At 51.0% G+C, this 27,669-nt stretch overlaps 1 protein-coding gene across 1 annotated transcript in view; it reads right to left on the reverse strand.

The window, feature by feature from the left end:
* The window catches only part of MTPN (myotrophin), a 58,031-nt gene that overhangs the window by 13,153 nt on the left and 17,209 nt on the right, over positions 1-27,669 (reverse strand). Inside the window, exons 2-3 of the mRNA XM_083181170.1 lie at positions 25,748-25,861; positions 23,553-23,636 (exon numbers count right to left, since the gene is read on the reverse strand). Coding sequence (XP_083037296.1) covers positions 23,553-23,636; positions 25,748-25,861 — 198 coding nt within the window. The remainder of the gene's footprint in view (positions 1-23,552; positions 23,637-25,747; positions 25,862-27,669) is intronic.

Genomic DNA, 27,669 nt, shown 5'->3' on the forward strand with positions numbered 1-27,669 from the left:
GAGTTGAGAATATATAGTGTGGCGAGCGCAGCGAGCCACCGAGCCCGAAGCGTGGCGAGCGCAGCGAGCCCCGCGAGGGGACGCGTATAACTTCACAGGTATACGCGTCCCCTCGCGGGGCTCGCTGCGCTCGCCACACTATATATTCTCAACTCCACGCCGACGTGGATAGTAGGGGAATGAAAAGGTCGGAGGACGCGTACCGCCGCCCCTCGCGGGCTCGCTGCGCTCGCCACGCTTCGGGTTGACGTCTATCGTGGGGTCATGGCGGGCACATAAAAAATTTGAAATGGGTCATATTGGCCCATTTCACCTTTTTTATCATTTTTCCCTATGTGAGATGGACTTAATCAAGTCCATCTAATCTTGTGCCATTATAATGGCACAAGACCAACGCGATCCTCCCGATTTCAATGTTAAAAGATTTTTTAACATTGAAGTCTATGGAAAAATCGGGTGAATCGGTCGGTCGCATCGCGGCCGATTTTAATTGGTCGCGACCGACCGATTGACCCGATTTCTGTCATTCAAAGTGAAAAAATTGTAAAAAATCGGCCACATCGTGAGGATCGTGTCCCTTAATTAAGAGCCACGATCACTCACGATTGTGGCCGTTCTAGGAAACAAGTACCGTTTTTTCATATGGGGTCCAATGTGTTTTTGTTTTTTCATATGGGGTCCAATGTGTTTTTGTTTTTTCATATGGGGTCCAATGTGTTTTTGTTTTTTCATATGAGGTCCAATGTGTTTTTGTTTTTTTCATATGGGGTCCAATGTGTTTTTGTTTTTTTCTTGTGGGGGCCAATGTGTTTTTCCCCATGGGGATATCGGCAATTTTAAAATCTTGTTTGGTGGCCTACAAAATCACTGATCTAGGTCAACATTGACAAAAATGTTGACACAAGCAAAGATTGACATTGAAAATGTCGACATGCGAAGACTTTACTGTTCCCAATCGTCTACGTGGATGGTTTAGTGTGCCAAGCAATGCACACGCTACAAGAATTGGGGGTACACATGCTGACAGACCCAAAAATGTGAAGTAAAAAGTTGACACATGAAAACAGTCGACACATTAGGGTGGGCAATACAAAGATTGATGGGATCCTGGAATTTGGCTCCAAAACTGTATAGGGGTTTCGAATTCAGGGATTTCGGAATTAGACTGCGCATGCGCAGTCTAATGCCGGTCAGCGTCTGAGCTCCTGCTCAGACGCTGCCCGGCTGTTCCCGACTCTGGCGTGCGCAGGGTGATGTCAGAGGTCACGCTATACAGGGAGGCCAATCCTCGGATTGAGCATTTTTTTTAATGCAGAATCCCGGAATTTAAAAAAAATTCCCTGGGAGTGGCATCCCTAGTCCACATGGATGGGGTCGAAGTGCTCAGGTACCGACTGACACCCAAGAAAAAGTGAACTCCACATGACCTATATATAAAAGTGAAAAACTCATGTTGAGGTCATCACCATTGCCATTCTAGACCGTTGTGCGTCAATCTATGATCCCGATCCCCTGGCCGAGGTTTGCTAGTGTCCTGTATGTAATATAAGTCCATATAGTACAGGAGGAGATCACCATAAGGCTAGACTCTGGGAAACCTGCTGTGGCTCGGTCACTGTTGTAGGGAGAAACTGTTTGCTACAAGGACGGTTTTCCAGTCCATAAACAAATAAATGATTCTGCATTGGAATAATGCCCTGTCCTCATTGTTATGCCACGGTGGCTGCCATTTACCACAGGCTACCGAATTGTTATGGAAAGGAGAAAAGTTCCCCACTCACCCGGACCGCTCACTGCAGCGGTTCCTGGCAGCTTACAAATGTCAGGTTTAACATTTGTCAGAGAGAACTTTTAGAGTCTCCGCTCTTTCAGCACAACACTACCCCCCCCCCCCCTCACACACACACACACATATATACACACCTCGGGACGTGCGCTGCAGAGAGACACATTCACCGCTTTAAAGCGTCGCTCTCAGCTGCAACACTTGGTGGCGCTGACTGCAGGGGTTTCTTATTTGCAGAAGCTCTGGTCTGCTGGCTCAGGGCTTAGGGAAGATGGGCCATTGAAGTTCTGAAACCACTGCACTAGGGTGATTCCACAGCGATGTAGTCACTTCTCATCTGATACCGGCGAGAAGTCGAATGAAAACTCAAAAATCGCATGTGTTTGACATCAGGTCCGATATGATGTGCAGTCCTGTGAGCGTCACACTAGCTGCGCGATTGATATATTGCGCTGGCAGGACTCTACACAGGCTTGCCTGGGATTGGCATACGATACATCGCATATGGTGTATCGTATGCAGTCCTGGTGTCCGGGAGGTTCCAGCAGGTAAAAGGCAGATTGGAGGAATTGCCCTAGTATGGCCATCTTTAGGAGGAAAGGTGCCGGTGGGTAGAAAGGCCGGCACACCTATCCAAGATGGGTTACAAGGGTATAAAAATAGAAACCCAAGAACACCTGTAGGAGTGGAATAAGACATGTATTCTCTCCAATAAGACAAGTTGGCAAGGGTCAGTCTCACACACACACAGAAATGGTGAAGGCTGGAGAAGTAATCAGGAGAAGGCAGCCAATCAGGGCATCTGGGATCCGCACACGGCGGTGAGTGATGGCCTGCTTCTAATGGAAGTGTTATTCTCATTATCTGTATGCGGAGGGACAAAAATCGATCAAGGTTTCTTATCTCTACCAGCACATGAAAGTGCGGACCAGAATACAGTGATCCTGTATAAGTGTCACGGAAAGTGTGCTGAGGATGGGGGGGGGGGGCTTGGAGACTGCGGATGTCCTCCAGCTGAGTCTACCAATCCGGCTACCAGCCAATGATATCCACGGAATAATACTCACAGTATATACACTGACTGTATTGTAGGTCACACTCTATAGGAATACAGTATACGCCTACATCCATTATGCCGCTCCACCCCCCACACCGGTAAACCATGCAGTGTGCAGAAGACCGCTGTAACCTCTCCTGCACCCACTCCCCGCCACATCCACCCAGCTCCCTCTCCTGCACCCACCCCCGCCACATCCACCCAGCTCCCTCTCCTGCACCCACCCCCCGCCACATCCACCCAGCTCCCTCTCCTGCACCCACCCCCGCCACATCCTCATAGCTCCCTCTCCTGCACCCACCCCCGCCACATCCTCAGAGCTCCCTCTCCTGCACCCACTCCCCGCCACATCCTCACAGCTCCCTCTACTGCACCCACTCCCCGCCACATCCTCACAGCTCCCTCTCCTGCACCCACTCCCCGCCACATCCGCCCAGCTCCCTCTCCTGCACCCACACCCCGCCACATCCGCCCAGCTTCCTCTCCTGCACCCACCCCCCGCCACATCCTCACAGCTCCCTCTCCTGCACCCACCCCCCGCCACGTCCTCATAGCTCCCTCTCCTGCACCCACTCCCCGCCACATCCGCCCAGCTCCCTCTCCTGCACCCACTCCCCGCCACATCCTCACAGCTCCCTCTCCTGCACCCACTCCCCGCCACATCCGCCCAGCTCCCTCTCCTGCACCCACTCCCCGCCACATCCTCACAGCTCCCTCTCCAGCACCCACTCCCCGCCACATCCGCCCAGCTCCCTCTCATGCACCCACTCCCCGCCACATCCTCACAGCTCCCTCTCCTGTACCCACTCCCTGCCACATCCACCCAGCTCCCTCTCCTACACCCACTCCCCGCCACATCCTCACAGCTCCCTCTCCTGCACCCACCCCCCGCCACATCCACCCAGCTCCCTCTCCCCGCCACATCCACCCAGCTCCCTCTCCTGCACCCACTCCCCGCCACATCCTCACAGCTCCCTCTCCTGCATCCACTCCCCGCCACATCCTCACAGCTCCCTCTCCTGCACCCACCCCTGCCACATCCGCCCAGCTCCCTCTCCTGCACTCACTCCCCACCACATCCTCACAGCTCCCTCTCCCTGCCACATCCACCCAGCTCCCTCTCCTGCACCCACTCCCCGCCACATCCGCCCAGCTCACTCTCCTGCACCCACCCCCGCCACATCCTCACAGCTCCCTCTCCTGCACCCACCCCCGCCACATCCGCCCAGCTCCCTCTCCTGCACCCACTCCCCGCCACATCCGCCCAGCTCCCTCTCCTGCACCCACCCCCGCCACATCCGCCTAGCTCCCTCTCCTGCACCCACTCCCCGCCACATTTGCCCAGCTCCCTCTCCTGCACCCACTCCCCGCCACAACCGCCCAGCTCCCTCTCCTGCACCCACTCCCCGCAACATTCCCGCCACATCCACCCAGCTCCCTCTCCTGCACCCACTCCCCGCCACATCCACCCAGCTCCCTCTCCTGCACCCACTCCCCGCCACATCCGCCCAGCTCCCTCTCCTGCACCCACCAACGCCACATCCTCACAGCTCCCTCTCCTGCACCCACCCCCCGCCACATACACCCAGCTCCCTCTCCTGCACCCACTCCTCGCCACATCCGCCCAGCTCCCTCTCCCCACCACATCCACCCAGCTCCCTCTCCTGCACCCACTCCCCGCCACATCCTCACAGCTCCCTCTCCTGCACCCACTCCCCGCCACATCCTCACAGCTCCCTCTCCTGCACCCACCCCACATCCGCCCAGCTCCCTCTCCTGCACCCACTCCCCACCACATCCTCACAGCTCCCTCTCCTGCACCCACCCCCGCCACATCCGCCCAGCTCCCTCTCCTGCACCCACTCCCCGCCAGATCCGCCCAGCTCCCTCTCCTGCACCCACCCCCCGCCACATCCGCCCAGCTTCCTCTCCTGCACCCACTCCCCGCCACATCCGCCCAGCTCATTCTCCTGCACCCACCCCCGCCACATCCTCACAGCTCCCTCTCCTGCACCCACTCCCCGCCACATCCGCCCAGCTCCCTCTCCTGCACCCACCCCATCCTCACAGCTCCCTCTCCTGCACCCACCCCTGCCACATCCTCACAGCTCCCTCTCCTGCACCCACTCCCCGCCACATCCGCCCAGCTCCCTCTCCCCGCCACATCCGCCCAGCCATCTCTCCTGCACCCACACCTCGCCACATCCGCCCAGCTCCCTCTCCCCACCACATCCACCCAGCTCCCTCTCCTGCACCCACTCCCCGCCACATCCTCACATCTCCCTCTTCTGCACCCACTCCTCGCCACATCCGCCCAGCTCCCTCTCCCCACCACATCCACCCAGCTCCCTCTCCTGCACCCACTCCCCGCCACATCCGCCCAGCTCCCTCCCCTGCACCCACTCCCCGCCACATCTGCCCAGCTCCCTCTCCTGCACCCACTCCCCGCCACATCCACCCAGCTCCCTCTCCTGCACCCACTCCCCGCCACATCCTCACAGCTCCCTCTCCTGCACCCACCCCCGCCACATCCGCCCAGCTCCCTCTCCTGCACCCACTCCCCGCCACATCCGCCCAGCTCCCTCTCCTGCACCCACTCCCCGCCACATCCGCCCAGCTCCCTCTCCTGCACCCACCCCCGCCACATCCGCCCAGCTCCCTCTCCTGCACCCACTCCCCGCCACATCCGCCCAGCTCCCTCTCCTGCACCCACCCCCCGCCACATCCGCCCAGCTCCCTCTCCTGCACCCACTCCCCGCCACATCCGCCCAGCTCATTCTCCTGCACCCACCCCCCGCCACATCCGCCCAGCTCATTCTCCTGCACCCACCCCCCGCCACATCCTCCCAGCTCCCTCTCCTGCACCCACTTCCCGCCACATCCGCCCAGCTCCCTCTCCTGCACCCACACCTCGCCACATCCTCCCAGCTCCCTCTCCTGCACCCACTCCCCGCTCCCTCCCCTGCACCCACTCCCCGCCACATCCGCCCAGCTCCCTCTCCTGCACCCACTCCCCGCCACATCCACCCAGCTCCCTCTCCTGCACCCACTCCCCGCCACATCCTCACAGCTCCCTCTACTGCACCCACCCCCGCCACATCCACCCAGCTCCCTCTCCTGCACCCACTCCCCGCCACATCCACCCAGCTCCCTCTCCTGCACCCACTTCCCGCCACATCCACCCAGCTCCCTCTCCTGCACCCACTCCCTGCCACATCCTCACAGCTCCCTCTCCTGCACCCACCCCCGCCACATCCGCCCAGCTCCCTCTCCTGCACCCACTCCCCGCCACATCCTCACAGCTCCCTCTCCTGCACCCACCCCCGCCACATCCGCCCAGCTCCCTCTCCTGCACCCACTCCCCGCCAGATCCGCCCAGCTCCCTCTCCTGCACCCACCCCCCGCCACATCCGCCCAGCTCCCTCTCCCCGCCACATCCGCCCAGCTCATTCTCCTGCACCCACCCCCGCCACATCCTCACAGCTCCCTCTCCTGCACCCACTCCCCGCCACATCCGCCCAGCTCCCTCTCCTGCACCCACCCCATCCTCACAGCTCCCTCTCCTGCACCCACCCCTGCCACATCCTCACAGCTCCCTCTCCTGCACCCACTCCCCGCCACATCCGCCCAGCTCCCTCTCCCCACCACATCCACCCAGCTCCCTCTCCTGCACCCACTCCCTGCCACATCCGCCCAGCTCCCTCTCCTGCACCCACCCCCCGCCACATCCGCCCAGCTCCCTCTCCTGCACCCACCCCCCGCCACATCCGCCCAGCTCATTCTCCTGCACCCACCCCCCGCCACATCCGCCCAGCTCATTCTCCTGCACCCACCCCCACCACATCCTCCCAGCTCCCTCTCCTGCACCCACTCCCCGCCACATCCGCCCAGCTCCCTCTCCTGCACCCACACCTCGCCACATCCTCCCAGCTCCCTCTCCTGCACCCACTCCCCGCCACATCCGCCCAGCTCCCTCTCCTGCACCCACTCCCCGCCACATCCGCCCAGCTCATTCTCCTGCACCCACCCCCCCGCCACATCCGCCCAGCTCATTCTCCTGCACCCACCCCCACCACATCCTCCCAGCTCCCTCTCCTGCACCCACTCCCCGCCACATCCGCCCAGCTCCCTCTCCTGCACCCACACCTCGCCACATCCTCCCAGCTCCCTCTCCTGCACCCACTCCCCGCCACATCCTCACAGCTCCCTCTGCTGCACCCATTCCCCGCCACATCCACGCTGCCATCTCTCCTGTACCCAGTTCCCGCCCCATCCCCTTTGCAAAAAGCCACCAAAAAATAAAAATAAAAAAAACCAAACCGACGCCACAAAACCATCCATCCACACAATGACCTCTGTCTGAAATGTTAGGAACCCCTGGAGTAAATAACCAGCAACATCTGTATTTGTGGGATAAACTCCATAACACGAACTATACCAATGGCTGCTCTCCCCTAGCACAACCAGCAGAGGGAAAGTTTAATGCATTAACAGCTGTGCAGAGTATTTTAGCTTGGGCTAAATCATGTAAGTCAAACTTTGCCGACGTGAGTGCCCATTACCAATTGTGCTACCGGTCTATTCTCAACCAGCTCTTCAAGTCTTAAAATTTGTCATAAGGTCTCAAAAAATTCTTACGGCGCTAAATCATTTCAGCTAAACATGATTTAAAAAAAAAAAAAAATCATCTATATAGCTAAAAACAGGTTGGAACATGCTTGAGCTTAACAGTCTGCGTTGTATTGTATTAAAAGGATTTCCAAGAAAGAAAGAAAAAAATATATATCTACGCGAGGCTCTGGTCACGCCAGCATTGTGCTGCAAAGTGCGGCTCTGGAGGTAACGTAGAACAGAATCCCAACCTCATCACGGCTGCAGCCAGGCGGCTTACTGCAGGATTGAAAATGTTTTTTTTTTTGTGTCTGCGGAGATGCAAACCAAAAGAAAGTAAACGCTCAATTATCTATACTAAATCTCAGCTGTTGCGGGTCCACCCCCCTTTTTCTAGAATCGGCTTACTGCAGGATGCCTTCTGACAAAGGCGCAGGTAGACGTAAGGTATACCCTCGAAGAAATCCCAAACCTCCACATTACAGTGGGTTTGTAATCCTGCCTCGCAAATGGAGACGCTGGCAGTGACGGATGGCGAATTATATTCGCCATTCGGTCCTAGCTGCGTTGGTTAGCAGAAAATGTAAAAAGGCAAGCTGGCATATGCCCAGCAGCGTGGCAGCTGCTTTCTATCAGCGCTGTTACGTTGGCAGGAATTTAGGTCACCGACGCGCGTTGCTCGGGAATGGCAGGTTTGGACAATTCATCTGCGACGTCGTACAGAACGTGTCAAATCGTAGTTACAGATTGGTGCAGAAACCCCGGCGACAAGGCTGCACTGCGGGAGAAGGATTTGATGGCCTCCAGTGTCTGACGTCCATCTCTGACGGGTAAAGATCTAGAACGATGCGAGTAAGTGATAGCAGCATTTGATATACAGCATCCGCTGGTTGGTAAGTGCAAGACAGATTCACAGCTCCAGGAAACTTGGATGGGCCCCAATTCATTCCTGAGCCAGAACACTGCTCAGCTACTGGTGCAGTACAATAGATTCTGCTTTCATCTAGGGAATACTTTATGCTCTTAAAGGTAGCAATTAAAAGGGTCCGATTCAGCCCTGTTCACACAGGTCCAAATTTGTCATTCGTCGGGGCACTCGCTGCACGATTGACAAGCAGGGGGGGGGGGGAAGGTGCGCCCATAGAAAAGCTGGGAGGACCCCAACGATCACAGGCCAGCCCCAGCCTGCTCGGGGCAGGCGGATGACATCACATGTCAGCGCCCGCCCCCAATCCACAGAAGACCGCCCATCTTAAGAGTCCTGGCTTACTTTTATCTACGAACAGAAGAAAAAAAAAAAAAAAAAAAACCATTCGATGGCGAATAACCATTGCTGTTCGCAACTTACCGAGGGGATTCGGCCCAGGGGGTCCAGTGTTCGTAGGGGCGGGGCCTGAATCGTGCCTTTCAGCACATATCCTGCATTTTCTTTTTTGCCGTTTTGCTTTTTCGGTGCTTTTCAGCCTCGTGTGCTCATTATCAGGCAGAAACGTTGAGCAGAATCGCACCACTAAACAGCTCCCCGGATAAGTCAGAACACAATGGAGAGCGCAGCGCAGTTTCGGCAACATAAAGGATTCAACATCAGCATCTAGACACAAGGGGGTGGATTTAAAGGGGTCTTAGCTCGACAGTGAATAAGTCAACATGCACAAAGGTTGCAAAGAAGAAAAAAGTATGTCCTGGTGTGGTGCACCTGATGAAACTCCAACAAGTAAAAATTAACTTTTATTTATAATTTTTAAGAAAGCGAAATATAGAAACACACAGACAGAACATATACGCAAATGTGTTTAAAAAACGATGGCTCTCCTGACTCCACAAAAAATGTTGACCATAGGTAAGTATAGGTTTTTACAGGTACACACAATGCCAGTAGCTAGTCTGTCAAGAAATCCCTGGGAAAACGTGTCATTTGTTACAGGAAAGTCGGGATAACTATGAGATGTAATGGCCACATCTGAATATTTAATTGTACACCAATTATCGGGATTTATATATCAGTGAATGCGGCAAGTGCAACTATAGTGCCTTTCTCAATGCACTATAGGCACTTTAACACAGTCCTAAAACATCGACATCAGTGTCGACTCAACTTCACAAGAGTCTCCCTTTTCACTCATTTAAGACCAGCAGTATCCCAGGTGAATATCCAGGTAGCCATTGTGATATTATTCCAGGGCTATAGGAATGGTTTGTGGCCTACACCAAGATAAGGTGTTAAACATACTAACCACCACACTACTATCGGTTGTCTGCACACACGCACAGGGGAATCTAGCCAATAAAGACACCAGCACATTGGACTTTTAATGTAATATGTGTCGGCTAAGAATACCTGTAAAAACCTATAGTTACCTATGGTCAACATTTTTGTGGAGTCAGGAGAGCCATCGTTTTTTTAAACACATTTGGGTATATATGGTCTGTGTGTTTTTATATTTCGCTTTCTTAAAAAATTATAAATAAAAGTTAATTTTTACTCGTTGGAGTTTCATCAGGTGCACCACACCAGGACATACTTTTTTCTTCTTTGTTACGTGTGTATATCCTCGATGTCCAGTGGTAGCACACCCCTGACAAGAACCACTTAGAAATTCTAGTGCACATTTTCACTAGGGGTCCACCCATTATCCTCAATATTAATGAGGGTCCTGTGCGAATAGCAATCCTCTCTATGCACAAAGGTTGACATGCTTTTTAGTGTTGGCACCTGTCTACATTAACCCCCGATTAGTGCAGCGCGTTCCGTTGCATGGCGCCTCGCTCCGCTAAGCACACTTTAACATTCTCAATCGGAGTATGAAAAAGCCTCCCCCCAAAATTGTGAAAAACTCATATTGACCTTTTGGTCATGTCAGCGTAGTTCACGTCCACCTTTTGTCGACACCGACCAACGGCTGAACCTGGACGCTGGAGGTCCAGCATCTCTATCCCAAAAACAAAACCGAACGCAGAAAAAGAAAAAACAAATACAATTTTTGAAAAAAAGCACAGAACTGCCCAGGTTTTCAATGCGATTCAGATCCAACACGGGTCCCCGCTGGTCGTTTGGTCGCTTTGACAAATCCTTAATGCAGCAGGTCAAAATCGCCAATCTCCCTTCGACTGGGTACAGATCATGAGCAGATCCCCGTGCTCCAACAAATCGTGCGACCATTATACGATTTCAAGGACATGGTTGCACGATCATGGTCGTTCTGGTGTGTACCCAGCATAAGAGTGACAGGTGAGCGATATACATTAAGTGTATGCAGCACGGTTGGTGTAATGGTTAGCATTACCACCATGAATCCGTGTGGAGTTTGTATATTCTTCCCATGCTTGCGGTTTCCATTGGGTACGCAGATTTGTCTCACATTATAAAAATATACTGGTGGACTGGGGGGGGCGCATGCCCTAATAGCAAAACTGTGGCAAGGCACGATGGGACTTTCACAACAGCTGGAGGGCGTTCGTTTGGACATGACTGCTATAAAGAGCAAGCTCACTGGAGCAGGGACCGACGTAAAATGTTAAAAAAATGCGCTGCAGAATATATTTATGTGTTATATAAAACAACTGGTAACAAAAAGACATTTAAAGGCACATGCGCTAGAAATGAAGAATGGCTATTGTGCACCCAAGGGACTAGTGGCCACAAAATAAGTCCATCGCTGTAGGCAATGAGTACGCTCAGGTACAAGTGCTGCCGGTCATGCCTTAATCCCTGCCAGGCCTCACCAAAAACCAAGATGCTGCAGTGAGCCGCGTGGTGTAACACTATTTACATGCCTCGGCAACACCGCCGCTGCTGCGGGCGATTAATCAAGCTGCCGATTTCTGCCTGCAGTTCCATTCTCTTACGGCGAAGGCTTTGCGCTGTCAGACATTGTTTTGCGGTACAGAAGATCAGAAGCAGTCAGTAAACGGAACAGCAACTTGCACAGATGCAGCGATCTCTGTGCCAACAGCTGGAAGGTTTTTAGAAGAAGAACACAGGTGAAAAAACGTACGATACCCTGTAAATCAGCATCATTTTCATCAAATAATAACAAACAAGCTAAGTTACGGACGCCTCTACACAACGCGTGCCGCTGCCAGAACAGAGGATAAAATATCGTCTGTGTGCTCGGTGAGAATAGCATCAATCCCCGGAGTCATAACAGTTTTGCTAAAGACACATTAAAGCGCGGCCTTTATTTCCGCCACACAACAGATTGAGAAGAGTTTTCCTACACAAGCGACTGTAAATAGATCAGACTGTTCTGCGAGGGCGGCTTGGCAACGCAAGTGTATATAGATGCCAAATAGACGGCGGGAATGATCTGACGTGATAATAGCAGAACGGTCCAGATGTAAACATTTATGTATACGGTGACCGTAGAAGGACATTTACAGATGGATGGGAAATCTAAGCTAATGTGGCGCAGTGGTTAGCATGGCTATTGTGCAGTGCTGGAGCATGAGGGATTGCTGTCTCTATCCCAGCCAGAGTAGATTTGTACAGGCATCGAGTGCTCTGGATTTTTCCTGGTGCCCCAAAAAAAAAAAAAAAAAAAAAATTCCAGACAACATTGAACAGGGATCTCGGTAGAATGGACCAGACCAGAAGCAGTCGGGCCCGTTCTGACTAGAACGCCCGTGGATTGTCGAGCTCCCGGCCACGCCCCTTTTCTGCGGCGACGGAGAATCGGCAGGCGGGACATTGAATCTCGCCTGCAGATTCTTTGTCGAGTCGGCTGAGAACGGGATAGGGTGCCAACAGTCGTGACCCGGGATTAAATATCCCTTTTAAAACAATTTAAGACTGATTCACTCGCATTTAAAAAAAAAAAAAAAAAAAAAATTGCACAGGACTTAAAAAACCCCAAAAAAAACCCTTAAATATGTCACAAGTCCAAAATGATAAAATCAATCCGTAGATATGTCCAGCCTACAAAGCGTACGTCGGCAGTGGCGGATTTGTCTTGCATTATTACTTGCATCGTTGTACATGGGCGAAGCAGCAGCAGAAAATATAACTTACAGGCGGTTACAAATTGGAAACCAAAGCAGCACAAGAACTGGCCCACTGTAATTCGCAGCATCGGGTCTGGTTTACTTAAGACAGTGGTTCCCAAACTGTGTGCCTAGGCACCCTGGGGTGCCTCGGGTTGGTGGACCAGGATCAATTCATATTATTAATGGTCAATGTACTAGGCAAAACCAGTGCTTGTGGCTGCCAATCATAATATATGTGGACGAACAGGAGCAAATCCTGTCCCTCACCAGATAACTGTGACCTATAATTACAATGCACTTCATTTAATATTTTTTTTTCAAAAATTTCTCAATAAGAAGCATTTGGCCTAGGGGTGCCTTGAAAACATTTTGATGCTCTAGGGTGCCGTGATTCAAAAAAGTTTGGGAACCACTGACTTAAGGTGACAAAAAGGAACGAGCCTGAAGCCTCTCAACGGTTATAGAACACTTAAAATTATCATACGTTAACAGATCCTAGAAAACGGTGTCATTCTACATTTGTTTTCATCCAAAAAGAGTATACATAAAAAAAAATAGGATTTTGGGTACCTACCGGTAAATCCTTTTCTCGTAGTCCATATGGGATACTGGGTTTAACTACTATGGGGATTGAGACCTCCGCAGGAGAGACAGGCACATAAAAGAACTTTCAGTGTGGGTGCACTGGCTCCTCCCCTCAATCTCCCTCCACTAGTCAGTTAATGCAAGAACTGTGCCGAAGGAGAGCATGTGAGGAGTATGTGATAATGTATTGTGGTGAGATTCATCCAGCACACCCAACCGAACAACAACAGGTGAATCCTAACAACATAAGAGGACACCTGTAAACTAGAAACAAGTCTATAGACATATCTATCCTATAGAAACCAAGGCAAAAAGCCTAACAATGAAGTAGTATCTGACAGCAGAAAAGCCGCACCGAGGTGGGCTCCCAGTATCCCAGATGGACTACGAGAAAAGGATTTACCGGTAGGTACCCAAAATCCTATTTTCTCTACCGTCCAATGGGATACTGGGCTTAACTACTATGGGGAGGTCCCAAAGCTACCAGAACGGGTGGGAACGTGCGGATTCTGCTGTAGAACCGCATTCCCGAACTGGGAATCCTCCCTGGCCAGGGTGTCAAACTTGTAGAACTTCACAAATGTGTGTTGCCCTGACCAAGTTGCAGCCCTGCAGAGCTGCATTGCCGACACCCCTCGAGCAGCCGCCCAAGAGGTACCCACAGACCTGGTTGAATGAGCCTTTACTGAAAAAGGAAGCGATAAACCAGCTGATGCATAAGCCTGTTGGATAGTACATCTAATCCACCTGGCAATGGTACGCGTTGAAGCAGGTAACCCCTTCTTCTGCGCATCATAGAGCACAAAAAGGCTGTCCGTCTTCCGGATCCTAGCTGTGCGCTTGACATACCCTTTAAGGGTGAGAACCACATCTAAGGAATCAGGTATATCCGGATGTGCCGCGCTAGAAGGGACCACAATAGGTTGGTTTAGGTGGAACCCTGACACCACCTTTGGAAGGAATTGTGGTCTGGTCCTGAGCTCCGCCCTATCGTTGTGGAACCCAAAGGTAAGGGCTCCGACATGATAAAGCCCCAAGCTCGGATACCCTCCTGGCCGAAGCCAGAGCCAGCAGAACAACAGTCTTCCAAGTGAGGTGTCTCAGTTCAGACTCCTCCAGTGGAACAAACCGGGCAGATTTTAAGAAAGTGAGAACCACTTCCAAATCCCATGGTGCAGTGGGAGGCACAAAGGGGGGCTGGATCCTCAGAACCCCCTGTAAGAAGGTTTGCACTTCCGGCAAGGCCGCAATCTTTCTCTGGAAAAACACCAACAGCGTGGAGATTTGGACCTTTAAGGAACCCAATCTGAGCCCCTTATCCAAACCAGCCTGCAGGAAGCGTAGCAGGTTGTTTAGACGAAAACTGGCCGGAGGCAAGTCATTCTTCTCACACCAGGCAATATATCTTCGCCATATGACATGATAGTGGGAAGCCGTCACCGGTTTCCTGGCCTTAATCATTGTATTGACGACAGAGGGATGGAGACCCTTGTGGACTAGGATCTGCCGCTCAACCTCCAGGCCGTTAAACGTAGCCGCTGTAAGTCCTGAAAGACGAACGGGACCTGGAGGAGCAGATCTTTTCTTATGGGCAGACGCCACGGGTCTTCCACTAGCATGGCCTGAATGTCCCCGTACCAGGCCCTTCTTGGCCAATCTGGTGCCACCAGAATGGCCTCCGTCCCCTGATGCCGGAGCCGCTTTAGCACCCGAGCCAACAATGGGAGAGGTGGGAACAGGTACACCAATTGGAAATCCCAGGTCCAGGTGAGGGCGTCCACCGCTATCGCCCCTGGGTCTCTGGTCCGTGCACAGTACATCGCTACCTTGTGGTTCAGTCGTGAAGCCATCAGGTCGATCTGAGGGAGCCCCCACAGATCCACTATGGCATCGAACACTTGAGTGTGAAGGCCCCACTCTCCCGGGTGAAGGTCGTGACGACTCAGGAAGTCCGCCTCCCAATTGTCGATCCCCGGGATGAAAATGGCAGACAGGGCCTGGACATTCAGTTCCGCCCAAGACAGAATCTTTGATGCTTCTCTCATGCAGGGCATGCTCTTGGTACCACCCTGCCGGTTTATATAGGCCACAGTGGTAGCATTGTCCGACTGGACCTGGATCGCCTTGCCCTGTAACAATGGAGCTGCCTGTAACAGGGCATAGTAGACCGCCCGCAACTCCAGCTTGTTGATGTGCAGGCCTGACTCCAGTGGAGACCATTGACCCTGGAGGCGGACTCCCTGTGTCACCGCCCCCCAGCCCCTCAGGCTGGCGTCCGTGGTTACCAGAATCCAGTCCTGGATCTGGAACCGTCTGCCTGCTAACAGATTGGATGAATCTAGCCACCACTGTAGCGAGATCCTGGTTCTTGGTGCAAGTCCAATCCGTCTGCGCATCTGCAGGGGGGAGCCGGACCATTTTGTCAGAATGTCCAATTGAAAAATCCTGGAATGGAAACGGCCAAATTGTATTGCCTCGAATGAAGCCACCATCTTGCCTAGAAGTCAGAGGCAAAGATGGATCTGTACCAGAGGAGACTCTAGAACCTCCCTGACCAGCTGCTGAAGTGCACTGACCTTTTCCATCGGCAGAAAGACTCTTTGTTCCGATGTATCCAGTATCATGCCCAAGAAAACCATCCTCTGGGTCGGAACCAGCGATGATTTGGACATGTTCAGAATCCACCCGTGGTCTCTTAGGACTCGAATGGACAGATTGAGAGCACTCCTCAAAGCCTCTGGCGACCCTGCCTTTATTAGCAGGTCGTCCAGGTATGGCACGACATTCACTCTTTGGAGTCTGACTAGTGACATCATTTCCGCCATTACCTTTGTAAAAACCCTCGGGGCAGTCGACAGGCCGAAAGGCAAGGCCCGGAATTGGTAATGGTCGTTCCCCAAGGCAAATCTGAGATAGATTTGGTGTGGGGGCCAGATAGGGATGTGTAAATAGGCGTCTTTGACGTCTATGGAGGCCAAGAACTCCCCTCTCTCTAGGCTGGCGATCACTGAGCGCAAGGATTCCATCCTGAACTTGAACACACGCAGGAAGGGGTTCAATGATTTCAAATTCAGGATGGGCCTTACTGAGCCGTCTGGCTTCGGTAACAGGAATAGGTTGGAATAATATCCCTGGCCCCGCTCCGTGCTTGGGACCGGTACAATTACCTGAGACTGAAGCAGCCTGGTAATGGCCCCCTGGAGGCGAACCTGGTCCTCCTGTGATGCTGGAAGGGCCGACCTGAAGTATCTTCTGGGAGGGGCCTTGTCGAATTCCAGCCTGTAACCTAGTGAAATGAGACCCCTGGCCCAGGAATCCAGACCCGAGGCGTCCCACACATGACTGAAATGCAACAATCGCGCTCCCACCGCGAGAGAGTCTCGTGGCGGGAAAACCCCGTCATGCTGCAGGCTTAGAGGAAGCTGCGGCATTTGGACGGTCCTGGGTGCTGGAGGAGTTAGGCTTCCTAAACTTGCCTCTTGTGCCTCTGTTGGCATTGGAGGCGCCCCTGGCCTTGGGGCGAAACCTGTTCCCACGAAAGGACTGCTGGGAAGTACCTGTGAAGGTACGCTTTGCCACCGTGGGAGCTGATGGGAGGAAGGTAGATTTTCCTGCCGTGGCCTTGGAAATCCAACCGTCTAATTCACTCCCAAAAAGCCATTCTCCTGTAAAGGGAATACCCTCCACACTCTTCTTTGAATCTACGTCAGCAGACCACTGACGTAGCCACAAGGCCCGTCTGGCTGAAACCGCCATGGCTGAATTACGCGCGTTTATTGCGCCCAATTCCTTTTGCGCCTCACACAAGATCTTAGCGGTATCCTTAATGTGCCTCAGGCTGTCGCCTATCTGGGCCACAGTCATGTCACCCAACAATCCTTCCTGAATCTGGGTTGACCAGGTATGAATGGCCTTAGCCATCCAGCAGCTGGCTAAAACTGGGCGTTGGGATGCCCCACTAGCCGTATATATGGACTTGAGGGTAGCTTCCAGCCTCCTGTCCGCCCCGTCTTTAAGGGTGGATACACCTGGGACTGGTAGCAACACCTTTTTAGAAAGGCGGGAGACAGATGAGTCCACTACCGGTGGCTCCTCCCACTTCTTCCTGCCCAAAGGTTCAAAAGGATAAGCATTTGTGAACCTCTTTGAAAGAGTAAACCTTTTATCAGGGTTTTGCCAAGCAGCCCTGAAAACAGTTTCTAACTCCGCTTGCTCAGGGAAGTATACTGGTTGTTTCCTCTGAGTCATGAAGAAAGGATCTCCTTCTGCGGATGCCTCCACTGGGAGATCTAAAACATCCCTGATGGCCCTGATAAGCGGTTCAGGCCCATGCACTGCTGCCTCAGGGACTGGTTCCTGCAGAACCTGCTCCTCACCCTCCTCTAGTATGTCCTCATCATCATCGTCTGAATCAGGGGCCATCGCAGCAGCCGGTCTCTTTTGAGGCTGTGCGGGAGGAGGTACACTAAAAGTATGAAGAATATCCACCCTGGCAGCTAACATGGACAATTCTCTCTGAACCCTCTGCGTTTGCTGAGTGTTATTGGAAAGCTGTGAAGCCACAGAATCCAACAGGGTCTTTATGTTGGAGGCCCAAACAGGCTCCTGCTCGTCAGCCTGAGACGGCCCCACAAGCTGTGGGGGCACCCCACTGATCTGAGTGTCAGCATTACTGGGCTGTGGTGACATACAAGCCTCACAAGTAACCTGGGACTGTGATTTTGGCACAAACTTGGTGCTACACACCATACAAGTGAACTTTTTCACCATGATGAGACAGTACTACAATGTCTGCAGTACAACACAACCCCCACGCAGTCACACACGTGCACACCCCACACAGCTGGATGTGAAAAACAGACTATGTGCTTGTTTTATGCTGTGTTCTGTAACTAATCAGTGGGGAAAAAAACAGAGCAATTGGGGAGCCAAGTGCACCCTTAACCTGAACTCACAGATCTGGGTGAGCTGGTAACGCTAAACACAGTGATATGAACAACACAGTGTCTAAAGCCAGATAGCGCAGCAGCGCTAAATCGCTATAAAAAACCTGCTGTCTCTGCCGTGCTGCAAGTACCCGGATCCACCACGCCAGTGAGGAGCCTTCTGTAATGGAGTCTGGCAGTGTGTGAAGCAGCAGGAAGTGACAGCGCGCGCCCAGCAGAGCTTGGTCCCGCTCTGAGTGAAGCCCCGCCCCCTGTACACGGAGCTGGCGCTTCTATATATTTATACTGACATATAATAAAGGTGTAAAATATATTTAATACATTATAACCTGAGGGGTGTCCCTGGTGGTCCAGCGGCAGCACCCCTATGCCAGTTACCAGACGCAGTGTTCACGCAGTCCCTGCTGGAGAGCCGCCATTACTAGCCGTCGTCTTGCCGCACCAGAAATGGCTGCGGGGACCCCTTGTGGGACCCCCAGCCTGTACTCACCACTGAAGTCTTCAGACCTGTCTGGGGTGTGCGGCGGCTAGGGGACTTGCTCGCTACAGCGCAATGCTGTGCGGTGACAAGCCCCACGCAGGACCGAATTGTCCTGTAGCAGGGTCAGCTCTGCACCTGAAGAGGTCGGGGACTGACCCTTCCCCTGACACCCACGAAGCAGGACAGCTGTGTGGTCACCACAGCGCCCCAAAATAACAAACTTTGAAAATAAATGTAGAAAAACTCTGGAGCATCCAGAAGCACTGCCTCTCCTGAGGCACATTTTTCAAAACTGACTAGTGGAGGGAGATTGAGGAGCCAGTGCACCCACACTGAAAGTTCTTTTATGTGCCTGTCTCTCCTGCGGAGGTCTCAATCCCCATAGTAGTTAAGACCAGTATCCCATTGGACGGTAGAGAAAGGGGGGTATACGTTTCTGTGTACACACACACACAGGAACAAAGGCTATACTGTAGCGTTTCATATACAGACTCACACAGTCACACACCAATATACAAGTATTGCACATCCCATTAATCAGCACAGTCTGCTCATGCAAGTTTGGGTGGTGCACAGTTATACACACTTCAACCGCATCCAGACTTCTGGTAGAAGAGGTGGAACCGGAGAATCTGGTAGATGCAAATGTCAGCAAGTGCGTGTTGGGGCAACTGTGGAGTATGGCCATTTGGAGGCTGGTCTACTGCACCCATCTTTTTTTTGGTGCCAGTCTTCTATTGGCAAGTCCATGTCACACCACACGTTATGCCAGCCTGCCGCTTTTATAAAAAGCTTTGCCTTTCCAACTGCAGGACGGCCAAGGGTTGGATGTTATTTCAGTGAAGGTCTGTTCTGGGGACGCAGTTGTGCAGGAACGGTCCAGCAGGTTTGCTATTCTCCCCCCCCCCCCCCATACCCTCATGCCAAGCCATCTGCCTCCCAATGTAACTGGTGTGTAAAGTCACTTAAACCTTGGCCGTTCCCCCCTGAAATACGCATATACTCATAACCAGTTGCTACCTGCCATGCTAATTTTAAATGGCGGTAATCTGCAGGCACATGAGGCTACGAGAACGTAGCTTTATAGTTGCAAGAGTATAAAAAAACAAAAAAAAAAAAAGACAATTTTTAATTCACTCTCCCAAAAAAAATGACAATATTGGAGAGAAATGATAAAGTAAGCGCAAGGTCGTACAATGCAGAGAGATTTTGGAAAGCGCTAGGCCAATAACTCCAGCAGAGCCATTTGGAAAATTAAACGACGTTGCCTTATAGCGGTTGTCAACGTGGAAAGCGAGTTAGATAACTGGCAGAGGACTCTTGGCACCTCAACGAATTATCAAATGTAAGTTACAAAGGAACAGAATGAATTATAACAAGGGTCATGTTGTGCTTCACTGGCCTGGTTAGAACAGGAAAGTATTGAAAGGTCTTTGATGCATGTTCTGAAAAAAAAAAAAAAACACCACGTACCACACAGCCGCACGACCACGGTTATGCGCCAAGTAAACATTTAATTAGATTTCGAAGCATACGGTGTACATGGAATACAGAAGAGAAGAACGCTATTCAGAGGGACTTGGGCACATAATGCTGGAGTTTCTCGGGCACGGCAAAAACTTTAGAAGTTAGAACGAGAGAAAGGAGATTATATTTAGGATGATGAGAAAATAGATTATGCCGGTACGTTCCGCAACCCGTGGCAACAAGGGAGTTATTTGCGTCACTTACATATACACATTAAATCTTACAGAGTTAGGGAACGAGAGAGAGAGGGGGGGGGGGGATTATAAAGAGGCAGAAGAGGTGTTCAATAGAAAAAGGGGTGCGAATAAGCTAGAGATCTATTTAAAAAACGAGCCGTGAGCAATCCTCAAAAGAAAACCCCGCTAAGAATGCTTGGCAATCGTCACACCTAATTGACAAATTCCCTTGGCACTCAAAGGGTTAAAGCGTGGGTCTTCAAACGGTGGCCCTCCAGATGTTGTGAAACTACAAATCCCAGCATGCCTTGCCACAGTTTTGCTATAAGGGAGTGTTAAAACTGTGGCAAGGCATGCTGGAATTTGTAGATTCACAACATCTGGGAGGGCCACAGTTTGAAGACCCATGGGTTAAAGCATACCTGTCTTGCACACATAATGGTGCATGAACCAGACAACAATCAGCGGAACATTTACAGTGTTACAGGTGAATAGCTTATTCCGTATTCCCCTTTTCCATGCAGTTCTTCACCTTCTGAACAGCATAAGAAAGACTGGATCAGAGAGTTCTCTCTGGGTGCCCTCACAATGCCAGCGTTCTGCACACGGAAGTCAGTGCCACAGCAACTGCCACTCAGACTATACGTTACATTTCAAATGATGTTAATATCTTTAATGCAGCAAGGAGGCTTCTAAGGTGGTACCATTATGGTTTGTGCACAGTATGAATCCTCCTGTCTTAGTAAAATGTTAAGGTTCCATTAGTGTTGGCAGGAATTCCTCTGACCTAAATGCACCAAGACTTGTACCCAGGGACGTGCGGTGAGGTAAATGCAGGGTTGCCGACCCTCCCGGAATTTGCGGGAGTCTCCCGAAAATCGGGTCCTTCCTCCCGGCCCCCGGAAGGGTGGGCAACCCTCCCGGAATCAGGGGGACCCCCACTGAGCCCCCCGATCGCGGCATTTACATGCCGCAATCCGCGGGTCTCAGGGGAGGGGGCGGAACTAAAACGGCACAATAGTGTCATTTTAGCCCCGCCCCTCCATGGATATCAGTTATTTCGCTATTTGCCGTAATGGGGGCGGGGCTTAATGACGTCACTGTTAAGCCCCCGCCCCCAAACCTCGTAATGCAATATTCCTCTCCGGGCTTCTCCCGGAGAGGATTTTTTTTAAAGTCGGCAACCCTGGGTAAATGGCTGTGGAGTCTCTGGCAAGTACCAGAGCCAGATATGCACACAATATATGAGCCCTGGGGTATATGCCGGCAGCGTACACTGCTGGAGATTCGCTGAGTTTTGATAAGAGATGTGCAGAAAAGGTAGCCAGGTGAGCACAGCCTCTAGGACTATAAAAATAAGAATGTTTTTATATATTCTTTGTATTTTTGACATACTTTATCAACGCAAAACTCCGGTATATAACTTAGTATGACAGGAAAGGCTGTGCCTCACCCCACTGCTTATACCCCGTTGTTATCGAGACTGGCTGCAGGGTGTGTGAGAACTCTGCACTTCATATCGCAGAACCTCATTACCTTCTTCTTCTACCGTCCTGTCAATCATACTGACATATGGTGAGTGTTTGACGTCACAGCATGGCAAATCCTGAAATGCCAGACACTAACCGCACTGGAAAGGTGGCACTTAGCTGTCAGCCACTCTGTATAGTCCATAGGAGTCTATACTGCTTTATAGGAGAAAAATGTATCTATGCTCCCGAGGGTAATGTTAGTCTCTTAGTTTGTATGTTCTCCCCGTGCTTGCGTGGGTTTCCTCTGGGTACTCCAGTTTCCTCCCACATTCCAAATACTGGGAGGTTAATTTGCTTCCAACAAAACGAACCCAAGAGTGAATGTCTCTACACATGTGGTAGGGAATATAGATTGTAAGCTCCGCTGGGGCAGGAACTGATGTGACTGTTCAACTATTCTCTGTACAGCGCTACGGAATATGTGTGCGCTATATAAATAACTGGTAATAAATAAATAAAATGAGGGCCTCCAATTCTTCAGGGTTTAAATTATTAAACTTTTGTCTGTGCCTTTCACCCTGGTTTTCCTAACACCAGGTACTTGTGATGTGCTGGGATACAACAGTGTACAGGACAAAACACACGATTACTGCTTTAAAATATTCCAACTGTTTCTGATGGAACAGCAATGTACACAGTCAAAGGGGGACTTTTAAACCAGAGGGACCATTCTGCAGGTTAGAATCTCTTTACATCAGCCAGAGACGGTGTTAAAGTTTAGCTTGCGCATCTCTTGAGATCTTGCAGTCGCTATAGAAGAATGCCAAGTATTCCATGTAGGGAAGCATTAAATTCCATTTACTACACATTCTGTAAGGGCAACCATTACATCCCCCTTCTGTCATCTATTACACTCCAACAATCTGAAAACAGCTCGCACTAGCAGTGCTGAATAAATTAACACTTCAGCACGAAGGCTGCGTGTAATTCACTCCAAAAGAATCATTTAATCTGTCATTATTACAGTACTAAACCGTAAATAAAATACTAGCGGATGACGCGTTTCACAGCAGATGGAAAATGAAGGGCCCTATTTAGCGTCACAACCAACGTAGCCACTTCTGTGATTCTTAACTCGAGGTGTATGGTAGCATGCCGTGTTCTCCCCAGCCAGGTGGCAAAAGCGAGTGGCTGGGCTGAGTCCGTGTAAAACTGGCCAAACTCAGTTCTGAAGGTGCCCATACACAGTACAATGGCCAGGTGCGATGAGATGCGCGCTCCCGTGCTAGACTGCATCTAGTTCAAATTGCAAATTCATTGTTTTGCAAAAAAAGATTCCTCAAATTTCCTTAAACAGTGAGGGTCGCCTCAAATGCAGAGAGCCCGCTGCATTTTGTGGCAAACCCTGCCATTTTTAAGGCTACCCTCGCCGTGGCCACCTCGCTGAAAAGAGCCAGTGAGGTTGAAACGGGCGAGTGAAAGGGAGGCGGTTGAATACAGACGGCGAGCTAGTTTGCAAAGGGTAGGGTTGCCGCTATTCTTCCAGCCACGTTGTTCTACTGAATCCACAGACTAGTGTCCCCGGTACCCTGTGGGCAGCTATGTAGGTGGGTACGATGTGACCAAAGGTGCAACATTTAGGTAATAAGGACCTAGCACTAACTGTGTGGGAGTCGCGTCACACCAAACCATTTGAGGACGCATCTGTATAAGAGGACAGTCGCACACACACACACCGTTTTAAAATAGCAACATGGAAGCACAATTAGAAAGGACATCCAGTCACCAGCTACACTGTCCAATTGTCAGAGGAATAAATGTTGCCGTCGGCTACGCACAGTCGGAGCACCCGGTTCATAGCAAACCAATATTGAGCCTAACGGGGGAACCAATGGCACTTTATACACAAAGCTGCAGGAAAGTCTCACCCGGTCCAGAAGAAGTTTGACGGTTTTTAAGTGTCCCTCGTAGGTGGCAGACAGGAGAGGAGTGATGCCATGTTTATCAGCAGCCTGCAGGGGGAGAAAACACCAACATGAATGGGGAAAGCTCCAAAACTTCCGTTATAACACACACCAGCAGGACATTGCACAGCTTTATATGCCCTCTGCTGCACCTCGCTGCTTTCAGCCTATTACCAAGAAGCAACCAAACAGGCCCAGAGCTTATCACAAGTAAAACGTTAACGATCACGACAATCCCTGTTCTCCAAAAGGAATATTTGTCAGGTTAGCGGGGCTATGCCGACTGAAGACACAAGATGTTTGTTGATCGGAAAATACAAATTTGGAGGTCTCTTTTAGAAAACGGACCACCTGTCTAATACCCAGTATCCTCTGGCTTAGCATGGTCCTTCAATGTGTGCAGGATTCAGACACAACTAGCGGATTGCCGACATGAATGGTAGACTTCAGGAGGGAAGGGTGAGATAACATTCACCTGCGCTGGATAATATGACCGCCAGGCCCTGTAGACCACACTGAATCAGAGGCGCTACTAAGTGTGGCTGCTGCAAAGCCGGAACACGGGGTGAGGTCAATATTCATCGGTTCAGATCTAATGAAATTCAACATAGTCCACACTGCCTAAACATACCTAATTCAATAAGCACCACCAACTTAGAACGTAAAAAAAAAAAAAAAAAAAAAGTGAACAACAGTTCAAGCACTTAGAGATCCTACCCCCCCCCCCACCCCTCCCCGGTACCTGGGCACGCAGGGAAGGTTTCCTGGCAGCAGGATCAGGACAGTAGCGCTGGTGCATTGGGCCCCTGCGGCGTATATGAAACCAGCAGCAGGGTCCCTAGGGCGGATGGGAACTAGTAGTTACCATACGCCGCAAGGACCCAGTCGCTGATCTCCCATATGCTGCAGGGACCGCCTGCCCTGTACCAGCACTACCGACCTGACCCTGCTGCCTGGATCCCTTCCTGCGCTGCCCCGGTCCCTGTAAATTCACTCTGCACCTGTCAGAACGCACATATTACCTTTTAAAACTGTTAAAAAATGGCAAAATACCGGCTTATAAGTGCGGTCTGAAAGGGGCTTTAGTGGTTGTTTGTATTCCATGGGCTGTTTTACTATTACAGAACAGTCTCACAAAGACTTCCTTCATTTCCTTACACGACGTGTGACATTACCGATCCTAATGGGGAACAGTTTCTAAACAGCTAGGTCTATTAGTCTAACTCTCTGCACATTACATCTGCCCCACCTGCAGTGCACATGGGTTTGTCCATTAGAGAGAATTTGATTGTGCGAGTGAACTAGAATCAGGCCCCTTATGCAATCATTAATGCTGTACAATGGTCGCCGTCCTCCAGGAGGTGAGAGCGCTCTGGAGTCCCAGCTTTATGATGACCAGTCTGGCTCCTCACTTCTGTTCCCCTGCCTCAATATTATGCGACTCATGTTGGCGGCCTCTTCCTCAGTCATTCTGCTGTGGTTTACTCCCTACAAATAGGTGGAGGGTTAGTCCTTAATGTCTATTTGAAAGTTCTAACAAAGTCGGTTGGTAGAGCAGCTCCCATAATGTCTGTCGCTATTACACGTCCTGTATGAATGGAGATCAGAGCTTTAGGACAATAGACTTGAGTACAAGAACATGAACGTTCCAGTACTGCACAGCTAGGAAGCTCCCGACACATGTTAACCAGATCGCACAAGGCCGAAGGGTCCTGATCTTGCCTTCAGCCAGTGCAGAGCTCACGGGTGACTGTGCTGCTGTACAGTACCAGATTAGAAGGCTGAACCCTTGGAGATGGCACCTTCACTGACCTGCAAGTGCACCAAAGATCGTGGATGCTGAACATCTGCAAAATCAGACCTGTCAGTTATGTCGGCCTTAGATGGCTGACAAAGTTCAGGCAAAAGGCACAATGGGAAAGACTTTATAAACCCCCACAGAACGCACAGGGCAGTGATTGACAGCATTGTTCTAAGGAGGGATCATCCGAAGGCTTTTCAACCACACAGTTAGCTGTTATGTATTAAAGCACAGTAACCCAGATACAGTCTTGTTACAGATAATCTAGTAAATGCCTGGAGAGGGGGGGGGGGGGGGTTTCGTCAGATCTGTCATGCAAGACTCCACCTTGGACAACAGATTAGATGAAATGACTTACATTAATATCTGCTCCTTTTCCCAACAGGAATTCTACGATTTCATCCTGTCCGCAGTCTGCTGCGTAATGTAGAGGCTTCCGGCCGCCTTCCAACATCCGATTGACATCAGCGCCCTAAAAAATAAAATGAATATAGGAGTTATATAGACAGCCAATGGATGGTCTCTCACAGGGACACTTCTGCAGCGGAACTGAAGAACCTGACTAAACCAGGTCACATTTTTAGGCCAGAATAGTACTGGGGGCGGGGGGGGGGTTTGCACTGGTTTCTCTGGGACCAGGACTCTGGGGGTCAGTTTTCCCAATAGCATGTATGTCAGCCAACTGACCCCAATAACAGATATGGGGGCTGCCTCGCACACCTCTAGTGGGGGAGGGGGAGATCACGGCGACATCGCTAATGCATATAAACATTTTCTGTTGCTATGGAGCCCATAGAAATATCATTAACAATGTGGTGCAGACAGGAAAATGTTAATCTATGAATCAGAAACGTAGCCGGTGATATAATACAATCCAGTTCAGACACCTTTACTCTATTTATAACAAGTCCTAATTATCAGCAGAACTTGCATCGCGTATGAAACGGCGACTTGTATTGTGCGCGGTTATCACGCCGGGCCCATGCTTACATCTCCAGCCAACAAAAGGGCCCTCACCAAGAGCCGACACAGGACAAGAGGCTGTGTGGGGAGAGAGAACCTCAGAGACTGGATAACTGCAGATTGTATATTAGGTCCTGCGTGACGGTGACACTCTCCTCGCGGCGGCCGCATGCACTTAAGACGATTTACTGCTTTATTTTTCTAGAAACGTTCACTGAAACATAGGGGGGGTTGCAATGAAATGAAAGGTGATGTAGGAGCAATGCAACAATTGTGTATGGATGCTGACAGCACCAGTGCCCCAACGTTGTGCAATTTCTCTTAGAGCCCCACTTGGATGCGCAGGAACGTACACGATGAGATGCTATAAAACTGCAGAGAATGCTGGAATGGGGGGGGGGGGGGGGTAGGATACGTGTACCCTATAGTTGGGGGAATTCAACTGTCGGTCCATAACGGGGCACCCAGCACATAGCTGTCAGATCCCTATTCCTTGGCGGAGCTAGAAAAAAAAAAAAACACACACTACAAATAAAGTATGTATGTATGTATGTATGTATGTATGTATGTATGTATTTATGTATTCTAGCACCCGCTATCTTTGAAAATCCATGTAGTTCCTCTTCCCTGCCTAGGGTGTTGCTGTCTGCTGTGGTGTTTCTAGCACAGGTCTGGTTTGCATATCAGTGTTGATATACAGACCACACTGTGCTAGAAGCACTAAAGCACACAGCGACACCCCAGGCAGGGAAGAGGAACTGCATGGGTTTTTAAAGATAGCGGGTGCTAGAATGAACACTATGTATGTATGTATGTATGTATGTATGTATGTAAATTCCCCTTCGGAAATCTTCTCTGCACATAAATCCGTTTATTGATATATCTGTGCGAGCCGCCATGCTGCTTGTCTGCACTGCAGTAGATATTGGCGATTAGACTGCGCCCAGTGGTCACATGATCATATTTCTTACCAACACAACAAAGCGGCTCCCGGCCATCACCATCGGTGGTCCTTAGCGCAGTGTCCCCCCTTATAAGTGGGAGTCTGGTGGGCAGACATTGTACTCTTCCTAAGAGGACACAGCAATTGCCATGATGTAGAGGTGTGCACGTTGGGGGTGGGGGATTGATCATACGGTCAACATGAACAAGTTTGTCGTAAGCAAGGTGGGCACTGGGTTTTTTTTTTGTGTGTCAATATAAACAGCTGAGCACAAGGACCCCCAAAAAATAAAGAAAAAAAACTCAGAGCACAACATGGGGTGGAATCCAGTTCAATAAAAGCGATCATCTAAACCATGGGTCTTCAAACTGCGG

The sequence above is a fragment of the Crinia signifera genome, chromosome 4 (assembly GCF_055691185.1).
Source record: "Crinia signifera chromosome 4, ASM5569118v1, whole genome shotgun sequence".
NCBI lineage: Eukaryota > Metazoa > Chordata > Amphibia > Anura > Myobatrachidae > Crinia > Crinia signifera.